Genomic DNA, 24,212 nt, shown 5'->3' on the forward strand with positions numbered 1-24,212 from the left:
TCCTAGCACCTGGGAGGCAGGGGTAGGGGGATCACTGTAAGTTCAAGGCCAGCCTGGGCTACAGCGAGCCTGTACCTTGAAAAACCAATATATAGGGCTGGAGAGATGGCTTAGTGGTTAAGTGCTTGCCTGCGAAGCCTAAGGAACCCGGTTCAAGGCTCAATTCCCCAGGACCCACGTTAGCCAGATGCACAACGGGGTGCATGTGTCTGGAGTTTGTCTGCAATGGCTGGTGGCCCTGGCGCACACATTCTCTCTCATCCTCTCTCTCTATGCCTCTTTCTCTCTCTGTCGCTCTCAAATAAACAAATAAATAAATGAACCAAAAAAAGTTTAAAAAGAAAAACCAATAAATAAATCAGATAACTCTAACACCCTTATTAGAGTGCCAAGTCACCACACAACGGAGGCCAGTCTCGCCATGGGCAAAGGAGAGGATAGCAGAAACACCGATACCTGCTTGATTTATTCAGATTTCATATGCATTGATACAACCGTGACCCCCAAGTGTGCAAAGTTAAAGCCTTCGACTGCAGCTGAGAGGAGAGGGCGGGAATAGTGCACCCCAGGAGGGCGGAGAGTCAGGAATGACTGGCGGGTGGCCTTGGGCAGGCCCTCCCCGGTTCAGGACTCAGGGCTGGACAAGTAGGTTGAGGCGCAGGACCTAGAGTAACTCTGGCCAGGGGAGGGGGCAGAGACCTCCCCCTTGGTTTAGGCCAGGAGCCCAGAGTGCCACATGGCTGAGTGGGCAGCAGCCCAAGGAAGAGGCCAGAGGCAGCGTCAGGAGAGCACCATTTCCTGGGGGTGGGGGGGGTGGCAAGGAGGTGCCCTCTACAGGAGAAGCCAGGAGGGGCCACCTGCCCCAGGAGTGGAGGTTGGTCTGGAGCAGGCTGCAGCGAGAAAGACCTGAGGCAGGCACGGGGCCTGAGAGCCTGGGCTGGCTGGGCTCAGGGGGCTGGAGAAGGGGGAGCCCAGAGCAAGCTCCTAGGGCAGCCTGGCCCACGGAGCATCCTGACCGCAGGGGGTGCCCAGGGCAGGGCCACAGCCCCCTCAGGGTCTCCCCTCCTCTCTCCCTGGGAAGGGGTTGGGGAACCCGTAGTGCAAATCTGCGGACAGCTCAGTTGTGGAGGGAGGCTGTTCGGGGGGCAGAACCCAGCGGCTCGCCCCCTCCGCTTCCTTGGCCGCCACCGCTGTCCTCAGTACAGCCGCTTCTCGTAACTGCGAGGACAAGGCAAAAGGGAAGCGGGGGTGGGCGCGGGGACCCCGCCTCCTTCCCAGCATCCCTTTGCCCAGGGTCCCCCAGAACTGGGAGAGGGCAGGGGGCCAGGAGCCAGGGGAGGAAGAGGTGGCCCTGAGCCTCTGTCCTCCCCATGCCAGGGCTCCCTGAAGAACCATGCCAGGCCCGGAGACAGCCATACTCCTCCCGGCCACGGCCACATCGGAGTAAGCTATCCTCGGTGCCCGTGGTGGGAAGGTGGCTCAGAAAAGCCAGGCCATCCTCGCAGAGCAGGCTCCCGAACAGCTCAGCCTCTCTGCTGCCCTTCCTCCTCCCTGCCCCACAACACGTGGTGGCCAGGGCTCTTCCTAAGGGGGGGGGGGGCGATCTGGGATCGCAAGCATGTCTCTGCACTCCAAAAAGGGGGAACTTCTGGCTTGGTTGGATGAGGGGGGTCATAGCTGGCCTCTCTCTCCCGTCGCGGTGCTGGGCATGGGAGCTAACGAGACCCAATCTCAGGGGTTCACGGCCCATGATTACACCCAGGATCACCCTCTCCACCCAACTCCCATGCTCCCGGCCCAGGTCCCCCCCAGACTGCCCCTGAGCTACTCTACGCCTGGCCCGGGCAGCGCGGTTACTTACACGGCAGAAAGGTATAGCTACGGGAGGGTGGGGCAGAAAGAGACACAGGTTAGATGCCCGCCTATGCCCCGGGGAGATTCTCGGGCCCTCTCTCCAACAGAGCGGGCTGCGTGCCTGTAACTACCGCTGCCAACTAGCTCTGCTCCCTCCCACAGTCGTTGCCAGCGCTGGCCCTGGCATCTGTTTCTCTGGCCTTCTCCCCCCCCACGATAGGGCTCAGGATTCCCATTTTCTGCCTGCCCTCTTGTCTGAGATGACCACCACCAGCCGGAGCCTGGCACGACTAGCCCCTGCCACCAAGCTTCCTGAGCAAGCAAGAGCTAGGGAGCCCAGGTGGGGGCTAGTGGCCACACGGCCAGGTGCCAAGCTCGGAGGGATGCCCCAGGGCAGGGAAGCAGAGGGGCGGGCCTGCAGCAGGGACCCTACAGCGAGGTTCCAAGGTGGCTTGGGCCCCGTGGGCCAGGTGAGGGATGGATCAGGAGTCCCTGGAGCCTTGGCTAGGCCTCTAAACCTGCCCGACCCGGTACCAGCCAGCAAGGGTGAGGCGGCCATCCACTTACGAGTGCAGACCGTGCACTCCGCCTTCGATCTGGGCCGACATGGTCCGCTTCTCAAACTTGAGCTCTCCTGAGTACATCATGGACCTGAGCAGGTGGGCCGTGCGCACAGAGGAGGAGGATGAGGAGGGAAGGGGATGTCGACCCGGGAGCCCTCACCTGCGGGTCCCCTCGGATCACAACACTCACCGCAGGACAGACAGGCTCCGGGCCCCGATGTCCTGGCAGCCATGCTGAATCCCGGCGATGAGGTAGGGAACAAACTTCTGAATGGAGCCTTTATCTTGGATGGAGCCTGAGACACCTTGGGCGATCTTCACCTTATCCCCCTCGCTGCATGGACGGGGCTAGGGGTAGGCTGAGCCCAGCAGCTCAGGGCTCAAAGGATCCCACCTCAGCCCTCTCCAGGATGCCACCCAAGGGTCCCCACAGTAGCTACAGCCTCCTACTGGACTATAGCAGAGGCAGCACGCCTCCCTCATCCCCACCCCCCCAATCCAGGTCAGATACATGGGCCCTGATATTGCATCTGCTATTTATACCCATCCCTAAGTTTCTAGAACTGGGCTATGGGGAAGATGATCTGGGGAGGCGGGAGACACAGGGGGTGGGGGGGGGGGCACGATCTGCCAAGCTCGGGACTAGGAAGATACCTGAAGTAGCGTTTTTGGCTGCTGCTGCTCTTCTCCATGGCATCCAGGGAGCCCATGCCCCGGTACTTCTTGAGTCTCACTCCATCTGAGAAGAAGTACTCGCCAGGAGCCTCCGTGGTGGCGGCCAGCAGCGAGCCCATCATCACTGCACGGGTTGAGGGCTGGGATGAAATGCTTCTTGCCCCACAGCCCTGTGCCTGCGTCCTCCCCCCCGCCCCGCCCCCCTACCTCAGGCACTCCCCTCACCTGTGGAGGCTCCGAGAGCCAGGGCCTTGACCACATGCCCCACTGTCTGGATGCCCCCGTCGGCTATGACGGGCACCCCAAAGCGCCGGGCATATTCAGCTACCCTGTACACAGCAGTGCCCTGGGGCCGGCCACAGGCCATCACTGGAGGAGATGGGGTACACAGGACAGAGATGAGTCAGCAATTGGACTGGATGGTTTTTCTGAAGCCTTGAGATATTTTTTATCTATTTATTCGAGAGAGAGGCAGATAGAATGGGCACACAAGGGCCTCCAGCCACTACAAACAAACTCCAGATGCATGGACCACCTTGTACATCTGGCTCACATGGGTACTGGGGAGTCAAACTTGGGTCCTTGGGATTTTGTAGGCAAGCGCCTTAACCACTAAGCCATCTCTCCGGCCCGAACTTCTGATTCCCCCTGCTTTCATTGGGATGACAGGCATGTATGACCACGCTGTGTTTGGGGACGGTGCCCAGGGCCTGAGGCACATTAGGCAAACAAGCACTCTACCAACTGAGCTCCATGCCCAGCTCACCCCCTGCTCTGACTTACTTTTGAGACAGGGTCTCACTCGATAGCCCAGGCTAGTGGGCCTGGAACTTACTATGAATGTTAGGCTGGCCTAAATAAAGCTCACATCAATCCTCTTGGCTCAGATTCCTAAGTGCTGCAGTTACAAGGAGAAACAAACACACCCAGGTTGCACTTTCTTCGAGTTTAATTGCCCATGGCCCTTAAACATTAGGGGAAGCAGGAATGGGAAGGACCCAGGATTTTGCTAGGAAGGAGTGTAAGGCTGGACAAACTGAGAAAGGGACCTTCCCTTTGTTTTGTCTCTCCTCCACCTCAAAGCTTACAACAGTGACTGGCACATACTCGGTGCTCAAATCATGTCCAATTTAGTGAGACACAGGCCCACATTTCACCACGTGTCAGCTAAAGTGAAGGGGAGAAACTTAAAAGGCAGAGGCTTGCTGGGCGTGGTGGTGCACGCTTTTAATCCCAGCACCCGGGAGGCAGAGATGGGAGGATCGCAGTGAGTTCAAGACCACCCTGAGACTCCATAGTGAATTCCAGGTCAGCCTGGGCTAGAAGAGACTCTACCTTGAAAAACTGAAAGAAAAAAAAAAAAAAAGAAAAGAAAAGGCAGGGGCTGGAGAGATGGCTTAGCGGTTAAGCGCTTGCCTGTGAAGCCTAAGGACCTCAGTTCAAGGCTCGATTCCCCAGGACCCACGTTAGCCAGATGCACAAGGGGGCGCACACGTCTGGAGTTTGTTTGCAGTGGCTGGAGGCCCTGGCGCGCCCACTTTCCTCTCTCTCTCTCTGCCTCTTTCTCTCTCTGTCTGTGGCTCTCAAATATTAAAATAAACAAAAAAATTTTTTTTTAAAAAGGCAGAGGCTCTAAAGACCAATAAGGAGCGAGATGTTTTTGTGAGGGAAGTACAAAACAGTCACTCAGGGCTGTAAAGAAGTGACTCGTCAGCCTCCATGGAGGCCCTCTCAACCACAAGAGGGTGGTCAGGCTTTCCCTTCCTTCCTTCCATGTTTAGAAACCACCCTGCAAGTTAGCTCTGAGCCTGCAACTCACTCCTTGCGTTCTGCCGTCACTATACGGTGACGCGGGTTGACAATAGGTCCTGTATGCTCTGGGACATGTTTTCTTCCTACCTTAGGCATGGTCTGGTCACAAATACAATCCAATCCTGCTAGTGGCTTCCAACACACACAGTGCAAGTGTCCCAGCAACTTGAGCCTCCAGTCTAGTTCTCCATGAGCAGAACTCACATACCCTCACCTGCATACACCTGCCTTTCCCCCCATCCTGGCCCCACGCACCCCCAGATGGGGAAGAGTTGGAAGTTGAGTCAGCCTATGCCCACCATGCCGGGCAAGCGCTCATCTTGCCTCTGCAGGACAAGAGTAAGGCTGTGGTGGCCCATGGAGGACTAGGGAGGCTCTGAACGGCGGGCAGTCGCTCCTCCTCTTGGGGACACCTACCTTCCTGCGTGATACAGATGGAGCCGCAGCCCATGCCCACACGCAGCCCATCCACGCCAGCATCAATCAGGTTCTTGGCCTGGGCTGCTGTCACCACTGGGATGGGGAGAGGTAGAGAGAGGAACAGTGTGAAGATGAGGTGCCTCCGCCCAGCCCAGGGGCTTCCTGGGACCACAGTCTAGCTCCCCCTACCTAGGGTGGTGTGGTGGTTTGATTCAGGTGTTCCCCCATAAACTTAGGTGTTCTGAATGCTAGGTTCCCCAGCTGATGGAGATTTGGGAATTAACACCTCCTGGAGGAAGTGTATTGTTGGGGGCGGGCTTATGGGTGTTATAGCCAGTGTCCCCTTGCCAGTGTTTAGCACACTCTCCTGTTCCTGTTGTCTACCTTAAGTGCGCCAGAGGGTGATGTCCACCCTCTGCTCATGCCATCATTTTCCCCTGCCATCGTGGAGCTTCCCCTCGAGACTGTAAGCCAAAATAAACCTCTTTTTTCCCCACAAGCTGCTCTTGGTTGGGTGATTTCTACCAGCAATGCGAACCTGACTACAACAGTAAAGTGGTTCTGAGGAGTGGGGTTGCTGCTAGACACCTGACTGTGTGGCTTTGGCCTTTTGGAGCTGATTTTCAAGAGGAATGTAGGAGGATTTGAAACTTTGGCCTAAGAGATGCCTTGCAGTGCTGTAAGTACAGCTTGACTGACTATTCTAGTCAGAGCTGAAAGACCTGAATGCAGTAAGAACAATGGACTGTGAGGTTTGGCTTATGAGGGTGAGAAAGAGCTTTGCTTGGACTGGGCAAGCAGTTTGTGTGAGGAGCTTGCTGAATTGATAAAAAACTATGGGGACTATTAAAGTTGGATGAATGCATTGCATTTTACATCATGTATGGTTATCAGGTAATGGGGGCCAGGGCAGAATGTAGTGGTTTGATTCAGGTGTCCCTGATAAAGTTAGGTGTTCTGAATGCTAGGTTCCCAGCTGATGGAGACTTGGGAATTAACGCCTCCTGGAGGCAGTGTATTGTTGGGGGTGGGCTTATGGGTGTTATAGCCAGTGTTTGGCACACTCTCATGTTCCTGTTGTCTACCTTATGTGGGCCAGGAGGTGATGTCCACCCTCTGCTCATACCATCATTCTCCCTGCCATCATGGAACTTCCCCTCAGGAGTGTAAGCCAAAATTAACCTCTTTTTCCCACAAGCTGCTCTTGGTCGGGTGATTTCTACCAGCAGTGTGAACCTGACTGTAACAGGTGGCCAAAAGCCCAGCCTATCCCTTAACCCCCATGTCAGGAGCAATGACATCACCTAGCAATGCTTAAGAACAGAGAAGGGGCCGGGCGTGGTGGTGCACACCTTCAATCCCAGCACCCTGGAAGCAGAGGTGGGAGGATCACTCAGTTCAACGACAGCCTGAGATATACAGTGAATTCCAGGTCAGCCTGGGCTAGAGTGAGACCCTTCCTCAAAAAACCAAAAATATAAATAAATAAATAAAAATAAAAACAGAGAAGGAGTGCACAGCAAGGAGGTAAGAGAGGGAGTGAGGAGGAACCCCACACTCACCATTCCCCCCAATCACCTGCAGGTGGGGGTACTTCTGCTTGATGTAGTGCACCATGGCGATCTGATACACAGAGTTTCCTTGGGAGGAGTCCTGCGAACAGGGACAGAAAGCCTTCGGCTAGCTGGCTGAGGCTCTTCACTGGGGAAGATGAACCCCTGAGCCTGAAGTCATAGGAAAATAGGTATGAGAATGTTCACACTAGACGATTCTCAGCTGGTTGTCAGAAGGGCCTGCACCCCCGCGCCCCAACGCACACCAGAAGGTTAAACACTCGGGTTCCATCTCTCAAGTACACACAGCTCCTTCCTAGGCACCCCGCATGACAAGGAAATACGATCCATTCCTGCCAAGTCACAAGTCATGAGCCCAGTGAGATCACAGAATCACTCTCAGCCTTTCTGTGTCCACTACCGGGAACAGCAGTTGTACCGTAAGGTGCTGCAAAGGTTGAATGAGGGGTGGGGAACATGGCTCAGTTATGGCTCAGTTAAGGACACTTGCTTGCAAGGCCTCATGGCCTGGGTTCAATTCCCCAGACCCACAAAAAAGGCAGATGCACCAGGTGTGGTATCGCACGCCTTTAATCCCAGCACTCAGGAGGCAGAGGTACGAGGATGGCTATGAGTTTGAGGCCATTCTGAGACTACATAGTCAAGTCCAGCTCAGCCTGGGCTAGAGTGAGACCCTACCTCATGAAACAAGACAAAGAATTAAATGAGCTGGGCATGGTGGTGCATGCCTTTAAATCCCAGCACTTGGGAGGCAGAGGTAAGAGGATTGTCATGAGTTCAAGGCCACCCTGAGACTACAGAGTTAATTCCAGGTCAGCCTAAACTAGAGTGAGACCCTCAGAAAACAAAAATCAAAACAAAACAAAACAAAAAAAAAAAACAACAAAAACAAAAATTAAATGAGGGACTGGAGAAATAGCTTAGCAGTTAAACCACTTGCTTACAAAGCCTAAGGTCCCAGATTATAGTCCCCAGGTCCCATATAAGTCAGATGCCCAAGGTGGTACATGCATCTGGAACTCATCTGCAGAGGCTGGAGGCCCTGGCATTCTCAGTTATTTCTTCCTCACTCTCTCTCTCAAATATATATTTTTTTAATTAAATGTGGCTGGGCGTGGTGGCACACGCCTTTAATCCCAGGACATGGGAGGCAGAGGTAGGAGGATTGTTGTGAGTTCCAGGCCATCCTGAGACTGCATAGTGAATTCCAGGTCAGTCTGGGCTAGAGAGAGACCTTACCTCAAATAAAAAAAAATAATAATAATTGGGAGCTGGAGAGATAACCCAGGTTCAATTCCCCAGTACCCAGGTAAAGTCAATTGCACAAAGTGACACATGCATCTGGAGTTTGTTTCTCTTCTTTCTCTCTCTACTTGCAAATAAATAAATAATTAAAAAGTTAAATGGGGCTGGAGAGATGGCTTAGCGGTTAAGCGCTTGCCTGTGAAGCCTAAGGAACCCGGTTTGAGGCTCGGTTCCCCAAGTCCCACGTTAGCCAGATGCACAAGGGGGCGCATGCGTCTGGAGTTCGTTTGCAGAGGCTGGAAGCCCTGGCGCGCCCATTCTCTCTCTCTCCCTCTATCTGTCTTTCTCTCTGTGTCTGTCGCTCTCAAATAAATAAATAAATAATTTAAAAAAAAAAAAAAGAACAGAGCTAGCGTCTTTAAAAAAAAAAAAGTTAAATGAAGCTGGGCGTGGTGGTGCATGCCTTTAATCCCAGCACTCAGGAGGCAGAGGTAGGAGAATCACCATGAGTTCGAGGCCACCCTAAGACTACATCATGAATTCCTGATCAGCCTGAGCTAGAGTGAGACCCTACCTTGAAAATCAAAAAGGAAAGTTAAGTGAGGCAATGTAAAGGTCTCAGCTGAATGCCTGACAAGTAGGGGGTCTCTGAGTGAATACAAGCGGTAATTATTAAGGTATACCTATGCATAACAAAACTCCTCAGGTGGGCCCGTAATCTCCTCTGGGCTCTACACTATGCCGAACTCGGACACAAGGCAGCACACAGAAACCAAGAGGAAGAGCACAGAAAGATGGGATCACAAGCACATTAGAGGTGAACGTGGGGCCTCACAAGCCTGACCCTGGGGAACCCGCCACCTCTTTACCAGGACTATGACATCTGCACCCGCTTGGGTGAGCAGGTCCAGGCGGTATTTGTCATCCTCACGGGTGCCCACAGCTGCCCCACACAGCAGCTGCTTGTGGGAATCTTTGGAGGCCAGAGGGTAGTCTCGGTTCTTCTTCAGGTCTGTGCGAGCAATGATGGCCACCAGCTCATCACGATCGTTGACAATCGGCAGCTTCCCTGACCAGGAAGACAGAGGTTTGGAGCCAAGATGAAAATGGACCAGACACTTCACCGAAGTTCCTACATTAGCCACTAGGTGGCAGCACCCACCTAGGAAGTGTTCTAAGGGCCGGGACCTCTTCCCAAGGAACAGGAAGCAGAGAACCCTCCCAGGCAAGCGGGTTCCTGGGGTTCTTCCTGTCCTGCGTCAGAGGAGCAGCCCCTGAGCACTGGCAGCCTTTCACCTGCTGTGCCATAGGTCACAGTGGCAGAAAACATCTGTCAGGGCATATATGTGATGGTGCCCCAACCCCAAAGAAATCTCCACTAGGGACCAAGAAAGCAATGGTCATAAGGACCTAAGGAATGCTATATAATCAGCTTCAATATCAAGTAAATTTAACAGCAGTCTTTTAGAAGCCAATGGGAAATTCTTTTTTTTTTTTTTTTTTTTTTTGGTTTTTCAAGGTAGGGTCTTGCTCTAGCCCAGGCTGACCTGGAATTCACTATGCAGTCTCAGGTGGCCTTGAGCTCATGGCAATCCTCCTACCTCTGCCTCCCAAGTGCTGGGATTAAAAGGGTGAGCCACCACCCCTGGGTTTTTCTTTTTTTAAGACCAGAAAGCCTGGGGGCTGGAGAGATCACTTAGCAGTTAAGGCGCTTGCCTGCAAAGCCAAAGGACCTCAGTTCGATTGCCCTAGTACCCACGTAAGCCAGATGCGCAAGGTGGCGCATGCATCTGGAGTTCGTATGCAGTGGCTGGAAGTCTTGGGGCACCTATTCTCTCTCTCACTTTGCCTCTTTCCCTCTCTCAAATAATAAGATAAATAAAAATAAAATATTTTTTAAAAGACCAGAAGCACCTTTTTTTTGTGTGTGTGATAAGCACCTCCTAAGACTAGTTTGGGGAAATATACTGGGAAGACACCAAACTAGGGATGGGAAGACAGAAGCAGGACATCAGGAATCCTCCAACCTGCCAAAAGATATTCAATCTTTCCCGCAAGGTTCAGTGTGGTCACTGGGCCAAGCTGAGAAGGAACAAAGGGTCCTTCTACACGGGCAGCTGCCTGAGGTATTGTGTTTTCTATCTACTGGTACCTTTCTTGCTGCGCTGCAGGATCTCATTTGCCTCTTTCAACGTCACACCTGCTGGAGCCACCACCAGCTCAATCCGGGGTGTCATCACCTGTGGGGCCGGGAACATTTGCCTGCAGGTTGGCAGGTGAGAGAGAAGGAGCCAGGCCTCCCTCTGGTCCCTGGTCACAGGCACCAGCCTGAAGCGCCCCCCCAATCCTCCCCCCCACCGTGGGTGGGGGGTGGATCCTCCCTCTGCCACAGCCCTGCTTTTTTCCTGCCCCACAGGCACCTCACTGAGGAGCGTCGTGTGATCCTTCTCAGCCAGGAAGTCGATGTCTCGGGAGGTGACGATGCCCACCAGCTTGCTTCCCATGGTGCCTGCTGCAGTGATGGGAATGCCGGAGAAGCCATGCCTCATCTTGGCCTCCAGCACATCGCCCACAGTATGCGAGGGGCTCAGAACCACGGGGTCTGTGATGAAGCCCTGCTCAAACTTCTGCAGACACAAAGGAAAGGTGAAAGCTAAGCTGCAAGAAATCCAGGGCGGGGTTCGCGGCCTGGCCACGTGGAAGAAGAGGGGCCCTGGTGCGCCACATAGAAGCCAGTGTCTTAAGGGAGTGAACAGCCACTGAGAAAAAGGTGGGATGATGTTTGCACCCCTCTCTGAGGGAGGGCAGCCAGGACCCAGGATGATCAGCGGGGGGGGAGGGGAGGTACAACAGGCTGATGGGTTGCCAGCGTGGGAGGGTCTTTCAGGCAGAGCCTGTCAGGTGGCATCTTTTGGGGGATGGGCCTGGTACTTGCCTTGACCTTCCGCACTTCATTGGCCTGGAACTCTGGGGTGCAGTTGTGGTGAATGAAACCAATTCCTCCCATCAACTGGAGTGGAAGGGAGGTGTGGTCAGAGCCAGGGGCTAACTGCCTCAGCCCCACCCGCTCTGTACAGCTCTCCCCTGTTCACTCCCTCGGCCCTGGGGGTCCCAACCAGGTTTAGGACTCACAGCCATTGCAATGGCCATGTCAGCCTCTGTCACGGTGTCCATGGGAGAGGAGATCAGTGGTGTCTTCAGCGTGATCTTCCGGGTCAGGGCTGATGTCAGGTCCTAGAGTTGGAGGTATGGTCCATTGAAGGGTTTTATCAGACACTGGACAAAAAGCCACGAGTCACATATATCCTGCCCCAGCTATGCAGCTCTCTAGAAACTGATCATTTTTTTAAAAATAATTTTATTTATTTATTTTATTTGAGAGCGACAGACACAGAGAGAAAGACAGATAGAGGGAGAGAGAGAGAATGGGCGCACCAGGGCTTCCAGCCTCTGCAAACGAACTCCAGACGCGTGCGCCCCCTTGTGCATCTGGCTAACGTGGGACCTGGGGAACCGAGCCTCGAACCGGGGTCCTTAGGCTTCACAGGCAAGCGCTTAACTGCTAAGCCATCTCTCCAGCCCAAAACTGATCATTTTACTTGGGGGAAAAGAAAGATGGCAGGTCCACAAAGAGGGCCAAGCACGTAATTCCAGAACACAGGAGGAGCAGAAGACAAAGAAGAAAGTGCCTGCTCGCAAGGCCTCCCTGCCTGGGTTCAGTTCCCTCGCCATCGACATAGAGTTAGAGGAGCAATTATTTGCAGTGGCAGGAGACCCTGGCACATGCATACATACACACATATATAAATTGATTATTTTGTTTTGTTTTGGATACAGGGTCTCACTCTAGCCCAGGCTGACCTGGAACTCACTCAGTAGTTCTAGGCTGGCCTCGAACTCACGGCGATCTTCCTACCTCTGCCTCCCAAGTGCTGGGATTAAAAGTGGGTGTCACCATGCCCGGTTCAATTGTTTTTTTTTGTTTTCTAATGCTGGTGCATAAAAAATATTGTATAAATTACTTTCAGGCTATGTGTGTAAGGCATGCAACATAAATAAATTTCTGATTTAGACTTGGGTCTGTCCCCAGCATATCTCATTTGTATTATGCAAATTTTCCAAACATTTAAAATATCTAAAATCTAAAACCCCTTTGGTTCTAACTATTTTGGATAAGAAACTCTCAACTCAGACTATGTATTTTTTTCAGGTGGTTGGCTTGTGAATAGTATGTAAGGTCAGATCATAAACTCCTCTGAGATTCAGGTCAACAGCTGCCAATCTAGCCCCTAAACTCTCCGGGAAGACTTTGCTATATGAAAAGTTTTGAGGACTGGAGAGATGGCTTAGCAGTTAAGGCACTTGCCTGCAAAGTCAAGGGACCTCAGTTCGATTCCCCAGGACCCACATAAGTCAGATACACGAGGTAGTGCATGCATCTGGAGTTCGTTTGCAGCAGCTGAAGGCCCTGATGTGCCCATACTCAATCTCTTTCTCTGGTTTTACAAGGTAGGGTCTCACTCTAGCACAGCTGACCTGGAATTCACTATGTAGTCTCAGAGTGGCCCAGAACTCACTGCAATCTTCCTACCTCAGCCTCCCAAGTGCTGGGGATTAAAGGCATGCACCACCATGCCCGGCTCTCTCTCTCAAATAAATAATATAAATAATTTTTTTGGAGGGGAGGTGGGGTTTGAGTCAGGGTCTCACTCTAGCCCGGGATGACTTGGAATTCACTACACAGTCTCATCAGAGTGGCCACAAACTCAGTGATCCTTCTACCTCTGCCTCCCAAGTGCTGGGATTAAAGGCGTGTACCACCAAGCCCAGCTCTCTCTTTCAAATAAATACTTTTTTTTTTTTCTTCTGGTTTTTTGAGGTAAGGTTTCACTCTAGCTCAGGCTGACCTGGAATTCACTATGGAGTGTCAGGGTGGCCCTGAACTCACAACAATCCTCCTACTTCTGTCTCCCAAGTGCTGGGATTAAAGGCGTGTGCCATCATGCCTGGCCCCTAAATACATTTAAAAAAAAAAAAAAAAAAAACTTTAATAAGTAAAAAAAAAAGAAAAGTTTTGAGACGTCCAGGCCCTGAGCAGAGCCTGGCTCTGGGCTCTACACTGGCTCTCCTCTCCCCGTGTCCTAAAGATCTGCCACCCTCTTGACACAGGCCACAGCAAAGGGAGCTGGTGCACAGCCAGGGAGGAATCTTTTCAGTCCCGCTCTTCCTGGTAGATAGCCCCGATGGGTTACAAAAGCCAGGGTGCTAGTAAACTCTGTTAAACCAAACAGCTGGACCAAAAAAGGCTTCCTAGTTGCTGTCATAAGGGAAACAACGAAAGTAGTCCAAAGTCCCTCTAAAAAATCTGTCTAGGTCAGCTCTGCACACACAGGTTAGCAGTGAGGTCCTCCAAAATATAAATGATCTAGGCATACAAAGGTCCTGGGGCCTTTCGTGAGACTCAGGCCAGAATAAATACACACAGGGCTGGAGAGGTGGCTCAGAGGTCAAAGAATAAGTTACAGAATAAGTAACAACAGCAACGGAAATGATTTTGTTAGTGGACGTGACCTCAGAATAGAATCATTGAACTTTTTCTTGAACTGGCATCCATCACCATCACAGCTTCATACACGCTGTGTTCATTGAGGTGGCTCCAGGTCAGGCCCCTCAGGGACAGCAAGGCGGTGTGTTTCCTTGTATCTGTCCAAAATCCTAACCACCCCGCCTCACCCCCACGTCAATATCCTACTTTTCTTTTTTATTGTTGTTGTTTCTCGAGGTAGGGTCTCACTCTAGCCCAGGCTGACCTGGAACTCACTCTGTAGTCTCAGGGTGGCCTTGAACTCAGGGCAATCCTCCTACATCTGCCTCCCAAGTGCTGGGATTAAAGGCGTGCACCACCCCGCCTGGCTAAAATCCTACTCCTTAAAACCCTCGTGCAACTTCTTGTCTACTAACGGGTCAGTGACCAGTCACTGAAGTTGTATTCCAAGTGCCCATCATTTTCGGTTTTTACCATGTTCATGCTCAGAATTAACAATCTTTAGGATCTATGTAATGAGGCAGCCACACCCAAACCCCGACTTTCCTAAAACTTCCTTCAGGATCTTTCAGGGACACAACATTCTCTGGACTCATGCAAGGCTGATACTCAGGAATCCCCCCCACCCCTGCCGCCCCGCCAAGAATACCCCCACAGCTGACTGTGCCCCATAAGGCATGACGCTTTGTCCTATGCCAGTACCTCTCACATAAGCAATAGCTACCACATTCCCAAGAATTCTCCTCCCCAGCCCTGCCCTTGAGCAAGGAGTCAGCCCCTTACCCCCCGCCAAAGGAAGAGGAGCTTAGTACTTACCACTTCATCAGCTATGAAGTCAATGAATCCTGGGAGGATCAGGAAATCACTGTGAAGACAGAGGGTGAATAGTGGATACAGGTGCTCAAAAAGGGGAGGGCCTGCCATGCTGGTGGGTATCAAGTAGAGGGGTGAGGGGCAGAGAAGCAGGCAGAGACTTGAGCCCTCAGATCCCTGCTGTCCCATCCCCCACACACAATGTCCTGATGGTTCCAGCCCCAAGAACTAGCCAAAGATGGCAGAAGATTGGCTGGAGAGACAGTTTAGTGGTTAAGGCACTTGCCTGCAAAGCCTAAGGACCGAGGTTCAATTCCCCAGAATCCATGTAAACCAGATGCACAAGGTGGCATATGTGTCTGGAGTTTGTTTTCAGTAGCTGGAGGCCCTGCTATACACATATTCTCTCTCTGTCTCTCTCTCTCTCTAGTAAATAAATAAATAAAATATTTTATATATATTTAAAAAAAAAAAAAGGTTGGCCAGGCATGGTGGCGCACACTTTTAATCCCAGCACTTGAGGCAGAGGTAGGAGGATTGCTGTGAGTTCAAGGCCACCCTGAGACTACATAGTGGACTCCAGGTCAGCATGGACTACAGTGAAACCCTACCTCAAAAAATAAACAACAACAAAAAAATGGGCCAGGTGTGGTGGCACACGCCTTTAATCCCAGCACTCGGGAGGCAGAGGTAGGAGGATCGCCATGAGTTCAAGGCCACCCTGAAACTACAGAGTTAATTCCAGGTCAGCCTGGACCAGAGTGAGACCCTACCTCAAAAAAAAAAAAAAAAAAAAAAAAGGCTGGAGAGATGGCTTAGCGGTTCCGTGCTTGCCTGTGAAGCCTAAGGACCCCGGTTTGAGGTTCAATTCCCCAGGACCCACGTGAGCCAGATGTACAAGGGGGTGCACGCGTCTGGAGTTCGTTTGCAGTGGCTGGAGGCCCTGGCGTGCCCAGTCTCTCTCTCTGTCTGCCTCTTTCTCTGTCTGTCTCTCTCAAATAAATAAATAAAAAAGTAAAATAATTTTTAAAAATATATAAACAAACAACAAACGATGGCAGAAGGTCTAAGGATCTAGACTCCACCAAGGTAACAGACCTAAAATATCTACTGCTCATCCAAGGCTCAGTCTGTCAACAGAGGCAGAAGTCTTCTTTGCAGTCATACATTGTCTATCCACGAATCCCTGAAAGCTTCTCTGTCTTTTGTCATCTTTCTTTCTTTTAAAATAATTTTTGTTCATTTTTATTTATTTATTGGAGAGTGACAGAAAGAGAGGGAGAGAAAGAGACAGAGAGAGAATGGGCGCGCCAGGGCTTCCAGCCACTGCACATGAACTCCAGACACGTGTGCCCCTTGTGCATCTGGCTAACGTGGCTCCCGTGGAGCCTGGAACCGGGGTCCTTAGGCTTCACAGGCAATCACTAACTGCTAAGGCATCTCTCCAGCCCTCTTTCTTTCTTTTTTAAAAAAATATTTTCATGTATTTGAGAGAGATGGAGAGAGTGAATATGAGGGCTCCTGCAAAGCCTGATAGCCTGGGTTCCATTTCCCCAATACCCACATAAAACCAGATGAATGAAGTGGGGCATGCATCTGGAATTCATGTGCAGTGGCTAGAAGCCCTGGTATGCCCACTCCTCCCCCTCCTCCCTCCCTCCCTCTCTCATAATTTTGCTTGCAAATAAATATATTTTTTAAAATACAGAATCTGGGCCAGAGAGATGGCTCAGTAATAAAGTCACCTGCCTGCAAAACCTAACGACCTTAAGTTCAATTCCCCAGCACCCATGTAAAGCCAGATGCACAAGATGGCACATGTTTGCAGCTAGAGGCCCTGGCATACCCATTCTCTCTCTCTCTCTCTTTTTTCTTTGGCGGGGGTGGTGGTGTTCGAGGTAGGGTTTCATCCTAGCTCAGGCTGACCTGGAATTCACAATGGAGTTTCAGGGTGGCCTCGAACTCACTGCGATCCTCCTACCTCTGCCTCCCGAGTGCTGGGATTAAAGACGTGCATCGCCACACCCGGCTCCCTTTCTCTCTCTCTGTTTACAAATAAATAGTAAAAATATTTAAAAAAAAAAAAAAAAAAGAATCTGAGCCGGGGAGATAACTAAGTGTAGAACATTTGCCTAGCATGTGCAAGTCTCTAGGTTTAGTTCCCAACAGCACAAGAAGAAAAGAACAAAAAGAAAAGAACAGTTGCCCGAGCACCACCCAGCACGGTTCAAAGCAGCACTGAGGGACCCAAGGGGGCCGAGCTCTGAACAAGCTCTGGCAGAACAAGCAGCAAGACCGAAGCAAGCAACACACATGGTATAACAGGCACGGGCAGCAAGGAGGCCCGACAGGACCAGCTAGCGCCTGGTAGTAGTCGACAGGAAGATGGCAACAGCCATAGTACATTCCAGAAAGGTTGTGCAGGTACCTCAAGGTGCAGTGCCACACAGCAAGGGCCACACGGGTTCAGCCTGCCTGAAGTCATAGCAGACCTTGACAGACACCTCTGGACCCTTCAAATGCCCCACCCTTCAAAACACCCTGAACCCAGTTAAGTAAAGCAGGAGGCCGCCCTGGTACAGGAAGAAAAAGCCTCAGGGTGGATAGAAGTGCAGTGGTTTGTTTGCCCCAGGACAGTTCCCCTAAGAGACTCCAGGAAAAAAAAAAAAAAAAAAAAAAAGATCAGAACCAGCCAGGTATGCTGGCACACACCTATAATCTCAGCACTGGATCTCCATGAGTCAAGGCTAGCCTGGGCTACAGGTCAGCCACGCTGAGAAACTGCCTCAGAAAACCAAAAAAAAAAAATAAATAAAATAAATTATGTCTTTGGGGCTGGAGAGATGGGTCAGCAGTTAAAGGTGCTTGCTTGCAAAGCCTAATGGCTGGGGTTTGGATTCCCCAGTACCCACATAAAACCAGATATACAAAGTGGCACATGCCACTGGAGTTCACTGGCAATGGCAAGAGGCCCTGGCATGCCCATTATCTATCTACCTATCTCCTTGCAAATAAATATAAATTTTTTTATAAGTTGGGTATGGTGGCTCATGCCTTTAATCCCACCACTCAGGAGGCAGAGGTAGGAGGATCACCATGAGTTCAAGGCCACCCTGAGACTACATAGTGAATTCCAGGGCAGTCTGGGCATGGTGGCGCATGCCTTTAATCACAGCACTTGAGACTGAGGCAGAAGATCACTGGATTGCTGTGAGTTCGAGGCCAGCCTGAGATACATAGTGAATTCCAGGTCAGCCTGGGCTAGAGTAAGACCCTACCTCGAAAAGCCAAATATATATAGTTAAACTATCAAAACCACATGTGCTAGCTCATGCCTATAATCCAACAAAAAGAGAATGAGGCAGGTGGATCACCATGTGTTGGAAGGCAGCCTGGTCTACACAGCAAAAACAACAGACTCCTCTTCCCCAACATCCAAGACTTTCAAAGAAACAAAGTTTACCTCACCCCAATCATGAGTTAAGGCTAGCCTGGACTACAGGTCACTAGAGTGAGAAGCTACCTCATGACCCCCCCCCCCAAAAAAAAACCTGTAATATGTTTTTGGGGCTGGAGAGATGGGTCAGCAGTTAAAGGTACCTGCTTGCAAAGCCTAATGGCTGGGGTTCGATTCCCTAGTACCCACATAAAGCCAGATACACAAAGTGTATCTTGGCAGCTCTTAGCCAATATAGCGAAATCTTTCCTAGTGGCTCACTGAGAGGCCGAAGAAGAAACGCTGAGGTCTGAATCTATTAGCAACTTCTGGATATAATCACTGCTCACCTATGAGCAGGCAAGAGAGGGGGAGGGTTTCAGAGAAACTACTTTGCCAAGCAGAAATGCTTACACGCCAGGATAGAGATGGACCAGGCAGGGGATGCTATTGGCTTGCCAGCAACCCCATTCTGCCCGATTCGGGGGTTCTGATGCTCCTTGGCAGGGACAAAGTCCCGCAGCCACAGGAGCCGGGCACAGCTAATGCCAGGCCTGCAGCAAACACAACTGGCCTATGGCCCGCGGCAGAAGGCAAACGAAGCCAGGGGCAGGCAGACAGGTCTGCACCTTCCTCCAAAACGCCACGTGGAGTGGGCTTGCGTGTGCTCGCGGGACTACTGATGGTGGGGAGGGGGGGGGGGAAACCAGTTGCCAACCTGTGGGCAAAGAGGAGCGCAATTGGAAGGAGAGCTGGGCTGGACAGTGGCATGAAGCAGCCATCCCACCGATCCAGTGGGGCCCGTTTCAAGCCAGCTGCCATCCTGGTCCAAAGAACTGCTTTAGTGTCTCTCCCCAGAACTGCCACACCTCGTTTGCCCACGCGCCCAAAAGGCCAAGATGCTCATGAGAGAGGAGAGAGGGGCAAGCCGCGCCCGGGATCTGGCCAGGAACGGGTCACGAAGCCACGAGGGCAGCGATGTCGCTGTGCCACGTCCCTCTGGCTCTTGGCGCAGGCCTCCTTCCTTCCTTTGCCCAGCCCCCTACAAGCCCCAAGTCACTCTTATTGGGCCAGGGCACTGGGGCGTCAGCGAAGGGCAGCGGGCGCACGTGCGGGTAAGGTGTGGGGCGGGGGGGGGGGGGTTAGGGGGGCAGGGCCGGGATCGTGGGGCGCACGGGGTTGGGTCGGTCACCCCCCGCCCCCCCCCCCAAATCCCCAGCTTACTTGTAGGTGAGGCCATCGGCGTTGGCGAACAGCTGCTGCGCCGTGAGCCCATCCTCCGGCACGTAGCCGGTGCCGCCGCTGATCAGGTAGTCCGCCATGCTGCTGGGAGAAGACACGGGCGACGGGGGCCCGACATAAACACCCGCGACACGCGCTCGCTCCGCGCGGAGCCACCGATCGCTCGCCCGGCCCGGCGCACCGCGGCCACCACGCTGCTGCTGCTGCTGCCGCCGCCGCTGCCGCCGGGGGCGGGGGCTGCGCCGCCCTCGCCTCCCGCCCCTCCCCCGGGGACCGCTGCCTCCGCCCCTCGCCGCACAAAGGCCCGGCCCTGCCCTGCCCGGCCCTGCCCACCGACAGATGCCAGGGGCCGAAGAGGCGGGGGGGGGGGGGGGGGGGGGCGGCGGGGGGAGAACACAGCCGGGACACGCCCCCCCACCCATTGGCCGCTCCTCCAAATTCATCCCACAATCCCAGCAGCGTGCCTCCACGCAGGGTTCAGGGTTAAGTCCTCCCAGCCTGAGCCACCTCCCTCCAACCAGCCTGAGTCTCCAGTGTCCAACCCCCCCACCACACCCCCAATTAGCAATCCTCCGCACCCTAACCTAAGCCCCAACATACATGGGGGGGAGGTGGACCACTATACCCTCCCAACCCCCCCCCCCCCACCAACACCACTCCTAAAAGGCAGGATTTTACTTTTGTTTGTTTTTTGCTTCTTAATGTAGGATCTAGCCAGGGCTGACCTGGAATTCATTCTGTAGTCTCAGGCTGGCCCCACAGGGCTGGGATTAAAGGCATGAGCCACCACCAGGACTTCAATAGCAGGCTTGTAGCCTCTGCAGACTACAAAGCTTTTTTTTTTTTTTTTCATAAACAAGCACATTTACTCCACAGTCTATTCATTGCCAATTATTAGATCCCCAACCCCCTCCCGCCGTTTACAGATGCAGTATCTGTAGTTCAGATAGGGTCCCAGACTCTGATTCCTGGTTCAAGGCTACAGTTGGTGGGGGAGGGGGTGTTGCCCCCCCTCCAGAGGGGAAAGTCTGTTTGGATTTGGGAGAGTGGAGTGATGGGTAGACAGGGAAGGCTCACGGGCTTAGGGTGGTAGCATAGGCAAGTACTCACACAAGCCAGGACAGAGGCAAAGTATTTTGCCAAAAGAAACTCCCAGAGCAGACGCTGCATAGTACTAACTGCTCAGCAAGACTCAGGTTTCTACCGTGGGACAGTAAAGTCAGGCCGGGAAAAAGTGGGTGGCAGAGCCTTCCCTTCCGTGTGACAGAACTGTTAATGCTCCTCCTTGACCAACAACTAGAATGAGTAGATCCTCTATCCAGATTCCCCAGCCTTCTCCCACAGGTAACCAACCTCTGGTGAGTGAAAACAATGAGGCAGCGGGTGACAGTCCCCTCCCTGGGAGGCTGGGTCTGTTTACCTCTCAGAGTGGTGACAGCCAAGCCCAGAAGAGCTTTGGCTTCCAAGCCACTGGGCTCCCCCGGGGGTGCTCAGCCTCCCCAGTGATGGCCCCAAGACCCTGCCAGGAAAACACAGGCTGTTCCATCTGTGTGCAGAGGGAAGGACAGGTCTCCCATAGAGCTCAGAGCATTATCAGAGACTTACAGATAGACAGCCTCTTGACTTTCACTGGGGGGAGCTGATTCACAAACCAAGGACCCCATCTTCCCTCTTCCTCCAGAGCAATCCCAAAGGTGGGCTCCTGATGGGAAGAAGTCCCTGAAGGCCGTGGGGCACTGGAAAGAGTTGGGGACAGGCTGGGGTACTTGGCTGAGCGCTGGAGCCAGCTTGCCAGGGATGCCTGGGAAACACCTCCGACTCTCCAGCACTCAGAGATTCACCCCAAGAACCTGGGCCATTTGGGGGAGCAGCGCTAGGGGCTTTCACTGGCCACCTGGAGCTAGAGAAGTGGGAGGTGCCATATAAAGTCATTTAGAGTTTGCTCTTTCTGGACTGGAGACAAGGCCACCTCGCCAATCACAGGCTCTGAGCATGGGCCATCCTAGTAACCTCACTCGGTCTCTGAAAGACATCTTGTGGATCACTATATCCCCTACAGCATGGATCAAGAAGGAATACCAGCCGGGCAGGGTGGCGGGTTGCACTCCCTTAATCCCAGATCTCAGGAGGCAGAGGTAGGATCACCATAAGCTCAAGGCCATAAAGAATTCCAGGTCAGCCTGGAGCTAGAGTGAGACCCTACCTCAAGGAAAAAGAAACACTTAAAAAAAAAAAAAAAAAAGGAGTAAGAGGAGGAGGAATACTATAATACTATTCCAGGTTCAACCAGGGATGGAGCCTAGTAGAGCAGCTGAGGTCTGAAACCTCAGGTAAACTTAATGTGACATCTGTCCCAGATGCTGGGCCCTTAAAGGAGGAGATTGGCAGGCTGAGCTGTGGGGAGTCACCTTCTTTCACAGTGATTACAGACTTCACCCCCCACACACACACACCCCTCCTGCTTTGACCTGTGTCAGAGCTCCTCATTACTCTAAGCTGCTGGGCTCAAGACTAAGTTAGGCTGTCCTTTTCAAAGACTTAATCCACCCCCCCACCCCCCACCCCCCGCCTTCCCTCCTGCCTCTTCCTGAGTTTCCCCAGTTGCTTCCTCCACAGGGAGGAGACACCGAGGCAACCAGTGGATCTCCTCTACCCAAGGAAGAGCAGCTGGTCTCCTGAGACACCCCACCTCCAAGCTTCAAGGGCAGTGGGCAGGTTTGAGCCCTTGGGGCAGGGGAATAGTAAAACAGTGCCCAGCAGAGCACTGAGGTCCAGGCAGGCAGCCCAGAAGTCTCTATCTGATGGGGGGGGGGGGTTGTTAGAGAAACGAGATTTCAAAACCCTTAGGGGAGAAAAAAGGTAGCAACAACATCAGCATTGTGGAGCTGGGACAGGAGGCAGGGCTCACCCAAGTTCAAGGCAGAGAACAGAAACACTGGACTCAAGCCCAGGCCTTCTCAGGGAACCCTGACCTCTTCCCACAGCTCTCAGGTTAGTGAAGGCAGATAGAGGTCTAGCCCGCAGATTTTGAATCTCATTACATGACTTGGCTGGGGCTCAGGTTTTATACAGGCTCTTCTGAGCCTAAGGCAGGCGGTAGGGTGTAGGGTTGGCACAGCCCCTTGATGCGGCAGTAGATCCGGAGAAGAGACGCTCCTGAGGGGCCCCAGCCTGAGCTCTGAAAAGACACTTCTTCAAGCAAGCGCCTTTAACCGCTGAGCCCTCTCTCCAGTCCAAACGACACTTTTTCAATTCTTGCAACTGCTTCCATCAAGCCCCGTAAGTGCCCCAGCCTGCTCCCTCTCCTCCCTGTCACCCTGCACCAGGAACCCCATAAACTGCATTTCTATCGTAGAAGAAAGGCTAGGGGTGGCCTAAGCCTGAATCCACTCTAAACAGGCGGTCTGCAGCGCCAGGAGGGGCCGTGCACCCCTAAAGCCGTTAAAAGTTCTTACATAAGCGGTCAGCCCCTGGGCAGAGCTACCTGGCTAATTCTCCTGGACCACCCTCCCCCTAAGTCCAGCTGCCAGGTCACCTCCCCAAGCTGCTTGCTGAGCACCAGCAGATGGGGCAGAGAAAGAAGACCAAATCCTCTGGACCGGAAGGAGAGCGGGATTGCGTTGCAAACTGATACAATCCAGAGATTAGCCCGTCGTCTCCTTTTTAGCCAGTCCCCTGGGGCCCGGTTCAGTAGCCCCACTTCTCCTCCAGTGACCCTGGTTGACATCCCGACCCCGTGCAGGGTTTCTGAGTCTTGCCAAGAGATGTGCACGCAGGCGGCCTCATGGGGACCTCAGTGTCCCCCAAGCGTGTGTTCACCTGTCCCTGGGGAGGAACTGCCCACCATCACCTACGGGTAAGGCTAACTGAAGACAGTTCTAGGTACAAACAGCTGGGAAGGAAGCAGAGTTTCACAGGGTCTCTAACAAGCACGATCTGTACGCCAGAAGTTGGAGCCACTTGGACCGAGTGTGGTGGAGTGTGTAGCGGAGGTCCCATCAGGGGCTAAGATTTAGGGAACTTTGTAACGATCAGAGAGCCCTCTCCCCTGCTCCCAGGAGTAAGGCAGCACCGTTTGCACAGTACCCGTCCGCATCCTAATCCTACCCAGCCCCCTCCACGCCGGCCAGAGCCGGGTGCACTGCTGCCAAGAACTTCGGGGTGGAGGGGAAGGGTGTGGGGGCCGGCTCCTCCCCTCCCCGGCAGGCCACCGGGTTCCCGGAGCCGCCGCGCCCCTCCGCAGCCCGCCCGCCCCCTGGATGCGCCCCCGCGCTCCGCCCTGGGCGTCACCTCTCCGGCTCGTAGCCTGCCTGCAGCAGGCGGGCGCTGTACCGCTGCGCCGCGGTCTCGTGTCCCGGGTGCTGCCGGCCTCCGGGTTCCGGCACGGCGACGGCTCCGCCTCCCTGCGGCGGCGAGAGCAGCCGGGGCTCCAGCGGGAGTGCGAGGGGCCCCTCCATGCGGAGGCCGCGGCTCAGGGCGGCGGGAGCCTCTCCGCCTGGAGGCTCCCTGGCCCCGGGGCTGGGCAATGAGAACCCCAGGCGGATCGCGGGAAGGGGCGGGGCCGTGGGTGGGGCCTGAGCGCCGGGGGCGGGGCCGGGATCCAGGGCAGGCTGGGGGCGGGGCCTGAGCACCGGGGGCGGGGCCAGGGATCCAGGGCAGGCTGAGGGGCGGGACCTGAGCGCCGGGGGCGGGGCCTGGGCTCCAAGGTAGGCTGAGGGTGCTGGCGCGGCTGGGGGCGGGGCCTGAGCTCCGGGGGCGGGGCCTGGGATCCAGGGCCGGCTGAGGGGCGGGGCCTGAGCTCCAAGGTAGGCTGAGGGTCGTGGCGCGGCTGGGGGGCGGGGCCTGAGCGCCGGGGGCGGGGCCTGGGCTCCAGGGCCGGCTGAGGGGCGGGGCCTGGGCTCCAAGGTAGGCTGAGGGTCGGGGACTGACAACGGGGCGTGGCCGGTAGGCGTGGTCTGAAGGTCGGGGCGGGGTTGAGGGAGCGGAGCCCGAGGGTCCAGGGACAAGCTCCCCTCGAGGTGGGAGAGTGGGCT

General features: G+C 53.8%; 1 protein-coding gene across 4 annotated transcripts; it reads right to left on the minus strand.

The window, feature by feature from the left end:
• Nucleotides 1-447: 447 nt before the first annotated feature.
• Nucleotides 448-23,655, minus strand: Impdh1 (inosine monophosphate dehydrogenase 1). 4 transcript variants are annotated; one of them, XM_045160544.1, is made up of 15 exons: nucleotides 23,470-23,655; nucleotides 19,162-19,263; nucleotides 14,505-14,553; nucleotides 11,276-11,377; nucleotides 11,079-11,153; nucleotides 10,564-10,770; nucleotides 10,296-10,383; nucleotides 9,013-9,212; nucleotides 6,887-6,977; nucleotides 5,322-5,417; nucleotides 3,318-3,461; nucleotides 3,072-3,216; nucleotides 2,608-2,751; nucleotides 2,422-2,505; nucleotides 448-1,218 (listed from the first exon to the last, which is right to left on the minus strand). In XM_045160544.1, the coding sequence occupies exons 1-15, from the start codon at nucleotides 23,634-23,636 to the stop codon at nucleotides 1,197-1,199; spliced, it is 1,716 nt and encodes a 571-aa protein (XP_045016479.1). In that variant the 5' UTR covers nucleotides 23,637-23,655; the 3' UTR covers nucleotides 448-1,196. The 4 variants fall into 4 exon arrangements, with proteins under 4 accessions (XP_045016479.1, XP_045016478.1, XP_045016480.1 ...); XM_045160543.1 differs by lacking the exon at nucleotides 448-1,218 and adding an exon at nucleotides 1,470-1,878; XM_045160545.1 differs by lacking the exons at nucleotides 448-1,218; nucleotides 23,470-23,655 and adding exons at nucleotides 1,475-1,878; nucleotides 19,905-19,922.
• Between the last annotated feature and the right edge of the window lie 557 nt (nucleotides 23,656-24,212).

The sequence above is a fragment of the Jaculus jaculus genome, chromosome 10, assembly GCF_020740685.1.
Source record: "Jaculus jaculus isolate mJacJac1 chromosome 10, mJacJac1.mat.Y.cur, whole genome shotgun sequence".
Taxonomy (NCBI): Eukaryota; Metazoa; Chordata; class Mammalia; order Rodentia; family Dipodidae; genus Jaculus; species Jaculus jaculus.